Source organism: Nanorana parkeri, unplaced genomic scaffold, assembly GCF_000935625.1.
Source record: "Nanorana parkeri isolate BGI_ZX_2015 unplaced genomic scaffold, ASM93562v1 scaffold933, whole genome shotgun sequence".
Taxonomy (NCBI): domain Eukaryota; kingdom Metazoa; phylum Chordata; class Amphibia; order Anura; family Dicroglossidae; genus Nanorana; species Nanorana parkeri.
This window is the reverse complement of record NW_017307201.1, coordinates 126656-136132: the sequence shown is the minus strand read 5'-3', so window position 1 is coordinate 136132 and position 9477 is coordinate 126656. Positions and strand designations below refer to the sequence as shown.

Here is a 9477-nt window from a genome sequence, read left to right as displayed (position 1 = left end):
ATAAATAAGTACACCCCTTTGAACAGTAAGATTTTAATCAGTATCTCAGTGAACACAAGACCAATTTCCAAACTTTTTAGAAAACCGAGTTTTAAAGAACATTTGTTTAGCTCATTACATGAAAGTACGGTAATAATGTAACTTTGTTTACAGAATCTTCAGTTTTACTCATATTAGGTGAAGCAAAAATGAATACACCCCACAACAAAAACTACTACATCTAGTATTTTGTGTGACCTCCATGATTTGTAAGGACAGCAGCAAGTCTTCTAGGCATAGAATGAAAAAGTTGACGACATATTGCAACAGCTATATTTTTCCATTCTTCAAGAATGACCTCTTTTAGAGCCTGGATGCTGGATGGAGAGTGATGCTCAACTTGTCTCTTCAGAATTCCCTATATATGTTCGATTGGGCTCAGATCAGGAGACATACTTGTCCACTGAATCACTTTCACCCTGTTCTTCTTCAGAAAGAGTTGCCTTAGATGTGTGTTTTGGATCATTGTCATGCTGGAAAAGTGCACGACGACCAAGGGCACTGAGTGATGGTAGCATCTTCTCTTTCAATATAGAGCAGTACATCTATGAATTCATGATACCATCAATGAAATGCAGCTCCCTGACACCAAAAGTACTCATGCAGCCCCACTGAAGGACACTGCCAAGACCATGTTTCACTGTAGGCACCATGCATTTTTCTTTGTACGCCTCACCCTTGCGACGCCATACAGTTTTGAAGCCATTAGTTCCAAAAACATTGATCTTGGTCTCATCACTCCAGAGTACAGAGTCCCAGTAGTCTTCTTCTTTGGCAGCATGGGCCCTGGCAAATTGTAGGCGTGCTTTTTTGTGCATGGGCTTTCTTCGTGGACCATGCATGCCATTCCTCTGCAGTGTACACCGTATTGTGTCACAGGAAACAATCACCCAGTTTGTCTTTCTACTTCTTTAGCTAACTGCAGTGAACTTGCATGGCGATTTTGACTTCCATGGACGGCCTGGACGTCTCTGTGAGATGGTTTCCATCTTTGTTACATTTGTATATCACGTTTGCTACAGTATTCTGACTGATATGTAAAGCTTTGCTGATCTTCTTGTAGCCTTCACCTTTCTTGTGTAAAGAAATGATTTGCTTTCTCGGGGCCTTGTGACAAAGGATAATTAAAGGTTTTCTCAGAAATCTGTTGGGTTGTACTCATTTATGCTGAGCACTGTCTATAAAAATATAGCTTTTGTTTTTATAGTTTTTATATACAGTTACTCTTACTATCTTTTGGTTCTGCTGGGGCTGCTAAGGGCTTTAGTTTAAACACAGGATTGATTGCATTAGATAACTTATAATGCTCAGTTGTGCAGACATTGGAAAAACAAAAATAAATGTTACCTTTATCCGAACTTCATGATCCTTTGGAGGAGCAACTTCTATTTCCTCAATACTAAAGGGCTTGCCAGCCTCCCAGGCTACTGCTGCCTTGCATTTGATAACCTGCCAACAATGCCAAGTAAACACAAGGATGATTTACTGTGAAAATCTCAGAGACATTATTTAAAGATGTTATATAACAAAGGTTAACATAAATAGTCTTGTGCCTGTGTTAAATGCTTTCCACAAATGTTTTACTTGTAATGATTAATGTTCCAAATTATTAGAATATAAATGCTGAAGAAAATGTAAAGTGATGTGAACAGATCAGGCATATACGTATGTATATAATGTGGTTTTATTATAGCTATATTTTTTACATTTTTTATGTATTACATTTTTTATGTTAAATACAGCTTCAAGTTGTATATTGTAAAGTGCTGCGCAAACTGTTGGTGCCATTTAAATCCTGTATAATAATATCTATAGTGCGAGGTCTTAAGCACTGCATCTCTGACTTCAAGTCTTAGGAGATTTAAAGTGAGATTTTGTGATTTCACCAGTGTGCTGATGACTGTGCTCCTTGCTAGAGGATCTAACATGATGAAGCAAAACCCTGTCTCCATCAAGACACAGTGCATAATAGAGTTGGGTAAGTCATGGGGCAAAGATAAGCTGCAGGGACACCATCAGCAATACTAACGATTAGTCTATTGGAAGCCGTGCCCACAAAAAAGCCAGACAGAGTGCATAGTTCAGTTCCTGTTTAATAGCTCCATTCAAAAGCCTAGATGATATTGTGCTGGATGAAGGACAGCCATGCAGTGTAACTTTTGGGTAGCGTTGTAATCATAACTCAACAACTTTGCCAGTGAGAGGGCTCACTAAAAGAAGCCATAAAAATCAATGGGCAGCCACAGTCAAATGTCAGTTTATAAGATTTCTAGACCTGATTCTTACAGAGCACTTGACAGGGGTCCAAACTACCTGTAAAATGCCCCAAAATACCATACACAGGTTCTGAGGTAATACATCAGAAAAGAGCGAAGAAACTGAAGTGAGGGAGACCAATAAAGAGAAAGAAGGAGAAAAAAGGCATTAAAAGGGGAACAAAAAATGCTTCACCCTCAGTTCATGGTATGCTACAAGTCACACAATATTTTAATATAGGTGCCCAAGGTTGCACCAAGACCCTACTAAAATCCCTGTAGTCTGGAGTTAGACTGTTAGCCTTAAGATATCTTACAGTTGATATTTTGTTTTCAGAATCTACAGCCAACATTTTTAAGTGAAAACATACATTATCTGTTTTTGCTCAAGCCGCTAGACTAACAGGGTTATTCACAAAAGGGTGAAGGGTTTGGAGAAGGCAGAAGCAATCTAGGACAGCATAGCTGAACCAGAAAGTGAGCTGAATTGGAGAATTTTTCCAAATCAGCTATTTTGTCCTAGATTGTTCACTTCCCTTGCCATCTCCTAACTCTTCACCCTTTTGTGAATAGCCCTGTAAGTTAGGGTTGCCACCTGTCCAGGATTCACCCGGACAGTTCGGGTTTTGAATGCTGTGTCCAGGTTTCATGGCAGCAGAAACCTGGACACAAGATGTCAGGCAGACAGGGGCAACCAAAATGAAGATAGGGGCTACTGGCCCCCCACTGAAAATAGTCTCAACTGTGATATTTACATACGAATTGGCGGCAATTTGTATATATGAATAAGCCGCGACTCATTCTCCCAAAAAAATGTCCACGCGTCGATTGAGTGTTCGGGTTTCGCTTGAAGAAAAGGTGGCAACCCTACTGTAAGTCCTTGAAATGACCTATATTGTGAAATGTAGATGGCAGCAGCCTTGAGTGTAACAGATATAATGTGTGCAAATAAGTGAAATACTTAGATAGTCTGTTGTTTTTCAGACGTCTACCTAAGATCACAAATTGGTGAAATACCTAGATAGTCTGCTGTTTGTCAAACACTTTTATACTTTGCAATAAAATGTTTCCACTGTGTAAAACCTTTTGGTGCTGGATATTTTCTTTGTCTCTTAAATAAAATGGCAATCATTTTAGACTTTGTAGATGCACTTCTTTTATTCTAGAAAAATTAGACTTAAGAAATATATGTTGACAGATATGACCTTTATATAAGTGTCGTTAGCTGCATTTATTTAATTTGAATGTTGATGCCTTGTCAGACCTACAGTGGTGCAGTGTTCTGTTTTACTTGTCATTATAATTCTCGTCATGTATTTTGACAATTTTAATATTTGGATAGTGTTGATAGTTACTTTTGCATTAGATTTGGACATGTTTTGCAAATTCATTTTTGTACAGGTACAAAAATACAGCAACCTCATGCTGTTTATAAATGGCTAGTGACTTCTGTCACAGATTGTTGCCCAGCCAGTTTGGCTGCAAATGACAAGAATAAGTTGCAGTCTGCTAAGGTCTATAACGAAGACCCAATAAAAATCACAATCCCCATTGTTATTATGGTCATGCACTCATGGCAGGCCTTCGGGGTGTGCGAGCTGTGCGGCCGCACAGGGCGCCATGGCAACAAGGGCGCCATGCGGCCAACACAGCTCGTCCTGGGGCGCGGCTTCTCTCCCCCTCACCGCTGGCCATCCGATATGACAGCACTCCCTCGTCTGCCCCCCCCACTTTGAGGATGGCCGAGCGGGTAGGAGATCGGAGCCGCTGTCATCCTGTCAGTTTCAGGATGACAGCGGCTCTGTGCGTGGCAGAGCGGTGATCGGTAAATATCATCATTGATATGCATTACTACTGAACTTGTGTTACTTACTACTGAGCTGTACTTTACTACTGAACTTTGCAATACTTATTACTGAACTCTGCATTACTACTAAACTCTGCATTGTTTACTACTGAACTCTGCCTTACTTATTAATGAACTCTGCATTACTACTGAGCTCTACGTTACTACTGAACTTTGCATTACGTATTACTGAAATTTGCATTACTAATTAAGGCTGGGGTTCAGCTTTACTTATTGGTATATTATCACCCAATAACACTGTAAATGTTTTCAATACCAGCTACATACAGTTGAATAGGAAAAGCAAATACAGCAGTTTCAAGAAACAACAGGAATATGTGTATAATGTTTTATATAGCAATATAATGCTTTGCAATGTTTTAGTAGTTGTTGAGCGCTAGACAGTTTGTAAGGGGAAATGCGGACAAGGTAAGAGATGTCTTGAAGGCAGGAGTTTGAGAAGGTGAGTAGAAGTGACTCAGGCAGGATTGGCAGAGACATGGGTAGAATTTGAAGAGCAGTGTGTTGGCGGTGGAAGGGTTAATCTAAGTCGATCTGCGGTTGCACAGAGAGGTCTCTGGTCATCCTCCTGTACTGATCGGCGTTCAGGCGGTGATCAGTGACCTGCCATTGATCGATGCTCTCTACCCCGGCTTGTCCTTGTTTGTGCTGTCCTTTGGCAGCGCCAGATGTGACGCCCAGAGGAGAAGGCGGCTGTGCCCCCCTTACACAATTGCCAGCCTGGCCTCTCTTGCTAGCTGCACCGGGGAAGAGGTGGCAAGAAGCGGCCGGGTGACAGAGACACTGTGCATATGTCGGCATAGAGACCACGGACATCTACCAGTGCACTGTGTGCAGGGCTGGATTTACTTCGCAGGAGCCTGTAGGCAGAGAAATCTGATGGTGCCCCTCTGTGGAGGATGCCTGTAGGCAGATACCTACGTTCCCTAGTGGGAAATCTGGCCCTGGGTACTAACCGAGGTTGAAGCACATTCTGTCCCCAATATCTTTTTCTGATACTCAGTCACTGCAAATAATTTCTGGTACACTGGTCACTAACATATTATGAGGATTTCTGAGCACACACTTACCCCACTCTGGCTATACCCTCTGCAGAATACTTCATAAACATGTACACTTGGCACGACTATAAATGTATGCTTATGTCAACAGAGAGGGGAAGGATCAGGAGGATTGAGGAGACTCCAAACATTGCTTTGTAGGAAAAATAGTTTAAAACAATTTTCGAACCTACTTGATTGTTTGTCTGGGCGCTAAAAGTCATCAGATTGGGCAATGTCATCTTGTGTCTATGGGCAGCTTTAGACTTTGCATAAACAACACAGAGGTCCAGCTGTTGCTTTAAAGTTTTATAGCAAATATTTGTTTTAATACATTTTATGCATAAAGCGAAACTCCAGCGTTTTGACAACCCCACAAGTGTTTTCATTAAAAAAAGCTATACATACCTTTTTCTTGCAGTCTTTAAGTCGATTCAAATATGTCATCAGTACTTCCTCCGCCTATACTGGCAAGGACAATAATTCTTCCAGTTCTGAGTGGCATTGCTCAGTACTGGGTACTGTAGGCCCAGCCTGCATGATGACATGTCCCCTAGGAGGGCATGTAAACTATAGGCTGGAGGTCACACAAAAAATGGGCAGACTGACGCAAGTGTAGTTCTGTCCGAAGAAGATCGCTGCTACTGGACCAAGGAGGAAGTTGGGGACAGTACTGGAGCATGGAGAGGGTAAATAGAGATTGGCAATATTTTTTTTACAGTGGGTCTGGTAATCTAATAATTTTAAAACATGGAATTCCACTTTACTAGTTTAACATTTCAGTTTAATTATTTTAAGCATATGCCTAACGATAGTAAGCTTGTTTTCAGCAGGCAAAAAGTCATTAACACCATATATTTTACCTTTAATAGCAATAAGCATTTGTGTGTGTTAAACAGATCTGTAAATAACTATATCAACACATAGACTATGATCATATGACTCTTCCATACTCCGGTGCTGCTGCTATCTCTTTTAAGTACAGTTTACTCAGTGTGTGTGTTGGATATAGTAAATCATGTTGCCCAGTAAGAATGTGTTTTGTAGTACAGACCTGTCACTTACTTCTACAGTACTTTCTTACAGAATACAAATGAACTGTTTCAATATCAGTACTCAGAATGTGATTGTTTAGTCTGTGCTGCATGATTGCAAATTTAGGTTAATTGTTGTTTTGTGTTGTGTGACTAAGTGGAAATGAGAGTGTGGCCTTTAGAATAGAGCAGATGAAATTAAACACATAATATTTAATGGCAAACAAGTATGGTTTCTTACTTGCCCGTCTGTGCTCATTGTGACGTCTCTGCAAGATGTTGTATGTGCAGGCTGTTTTCTCCAAGTGCGCAGAATGCTGCCTGATATGGTTTAAATATCCCACTGTTTTTCCAGCCCCCAGCCCTCCCAATCCTCTCCTCCCTTGGTATTACTATACTTCAGTACAGATAACACCAGTGTAATAAAAAGGCACAACTGGTCATAAACAAATATAACTTACGCTATTGTTAAAATGCAAGCACATATTTATTCTGCAGAAAATGTAACCTTTAGCCAGATTGTTTTATGCTGCACAGAAAAGTTGGGTGAATATTTACAAATCAAAAGAAGATGCATAAGTAAAAATAATAGTAAGCACCACAAATGAATGAGAGATGAGGCATTATTAGTGGAAAAAATGTTAATTAACTACAACTTCAGTATTTTAATATCATTTGGTGCAGAGCTACCAGCACAAATATGAGGATTTGCCATAAATGTCCCTGAAACAGGCCAAGGTGAATATACAGAACAAGGGGTTAGTTTAGTGTTAGGGCTTATTTTAAGGGTTACATTTGGTTAGTATTAAGGTCAAGAATTAAAGCGGTTTGTGAAAGCTGAATTCCAGTAAATATTTCTGGTTTAGTAAAATGCACATGTATCATGTTTTGTAAAAAGCAATGTGTTACCACATGGATTGCTGTTGTTGAGATAAGTAGAGTGCTGAGTGTTTTGCCATAACTACTGTTCAGGTGCCTGCCTTTGAAATGTGTGACTGCTCAGATGTGCACCACTGTGATATACAGCAGGGCTGGTCACTTTCACAGCACCTGTAGTTTTTCGGAAACCCAGGTAGTTATGATGATATCAATTTGTACTTCCTCAGACCAGATGATGGTGGCATTCTCTAGCAGTAACAGTGCATCATTGAATTAAGTTAATACAAATTATTTTTTTATGTGTTAACCTTACATATTTTATTAGTAGGGGTAGGGGTCCAGCGGAGGGCAACAAAACTAATTAGGGGAATGGAGGACCAGAGCTATGAGACAAGGCTTCTGACCTTAAACATGTTTACGCTGGAATTAAGGAGATTAAGGGGGGATATGATTTTCATGTACAAGATGTTCAATGGTGACAGCAACATTGGCAACAATTCTTTGAGATTAACTCCATTACAAAGACTAGAGGCCACCACCTAAAGTTGGGGGAGAAAAAATTCCAGCACAATGGGCGAAGAGGGTTCTTTACAGTAAGAGCGGTTAAGGTCTGGAACTCACTGCCATTGGCAGTGATTTCAGCCAAGAGTGTAGATTTGTTCAAGAAACGTTTGGACAATTTCTTGAGGGACCGTAATATCCAGGGATACCAGTATCCCTAAGAATGAGATGATGCGTGGACCTATATGGGTTGGACTTGATGGACGTATGTCTTTATTCAACCCCAAATACTATGTAACTATGTAACTATGTAAAATACTTATACTTTGGGGTCTACAGTTTAGCTTTAAAGTGAAATTGTGCTTTAAGGCTCCCCACACAGTATAATTCACCTAGCAATATACTTATGGTATCTTCAGTCTTATTTCAGAGATCTACACTGTGTGGTCTTATGTGGTAACAACCTTTGCACCAAAAAAGTTCTGGCCAGGTCCTTTGTTTACTGCACTGTATTTTATTTCATTCATATGGCTTGTCTATGCTCACTACATCCCTAACTACCCAGAGGTGTACAGACAAGCCATAGGAATGAATGAGACCACAGTAGGCACAGGACTTTTGTTCGTGCCAAGACTGTGTCCTAAAAAGTTAGGACATGAAGCATGAAAAGGCACTTTACTGTTATGAAACCTATGCAATATAGAAACACATAAGGGGCTGCAGGATTTACAATTGCTATTGACACCAACAACTCTGTGGTGTCATATATGTCCTAATATGATATTGGAATTCTGGATTATCTGTTGTCCCTGCAGTGGCAACAAACACCCTGTTACACTAATATCTGTCACGGTACGAGGGATGTGAGCCCAGAGGCGAGCAGGTGAAACGGGATCCCCCAGGGTGTGAAATCTAAGGGCCAGCCGTTGTTCTGCCAGGGACCCCCTCACGGGAGTTTGGACTTAGCTGCATGCTGACCCCAGGTCACAACCCCCAGGTTCACCCTGCTCCTGTGGATAGTATCCGAAGACATAGTGCAGGCACGGATGAATGGATGGAGCAAAAGGAGATCCAGATAACAAGCCAAGGTCAGGGCAGGCAGCAGACAAATGTAATCTGGAGAACTAGCTGAGTCAATACACAAGAGATCAGTCCACGAGAAGTCAGGTTAGGAATAATTGCACGGAAGGGGCTCAGGAACAAATGTTCAAGCAACCAGAAACTGGTCTGAGAGGGATTTAAATAGGGAGACACATGGTAGGCTGGACAGGAAGTAGCAGGAAGGGAGGTATATTAACCATCAGGTGAGGCAGGCGACACCCATAGCTGCTAGATCAGTGCAGCAGGAGCAGAGCACAAGCTTGTGGAACCACAGGTGCCAGCAGACCTACAGCAGCAAAAGTTAAAAAACAAATGCAAAGCAGTGAAGCACAGATCAGCTCTGCAGCCAATCTGTGACAATATTATATTAAGACACAGACTCTATGAACTTTATGAACAACAGATCTAAAACTAGTCTACCAAAGTCTAAAAGTAGGGGGAACCCTAATCCCCGGAAATGCATTGTCTATGTTTTGTGCCATACACCATTAAAGTGATCATTGTTTTACAAACAGCTGATTTTCAAGACTTTTTATTTCAAGACTTCACCTACCTACACAATCTTCACATGGAGAATTGAGGAGAAGTGAGGGGACATTGGGGTTGGCCACAACTCATTGTGCCAAAAACTGGCGCTTTCAAATTCCCAGGGATAAAAAACAATTCATACAGTAGAAATGTGTCGAGAAGAAAATGCTTTGCTTGGGACCACAGGGTAAATGATAATTTCCTTTAAAAAAAAAAAAATGCCAGGTGGTGGC

At 40.8% G+C, this 9477-nt stretch overlaps 1 protein-coding gene across 1 annotated transcript in view; it reads right to left on the bottom strand.

The window, feature by feature from the left end:
* The window catches only part of LOC108795108 (alcohol dehydrogenase 4-like), a 21595-nt gene extending 15046 nt beyond the window's left edge, over positions 1–6549 (bottom strand). The window contains exons 1-2 of the mRNA XM_018566299.1: positions 6477–6549; positions 1387–1488 (exon numbers count right to left, since the gene is read on the bottom strand). Coding sequence (XP_018421801.1) covers positions 1387–1488; positions 6477–6494 — 120 coding nt within the window. The 5' untranslated portion in view covers positions 6495–6549. The remainder of the gene's footprint in view (positions 1–1386; positions 1489–6476) is intronic.
* Between the last annotated feature and the right edge of the window lie 2928 nt (positions 6550–9477).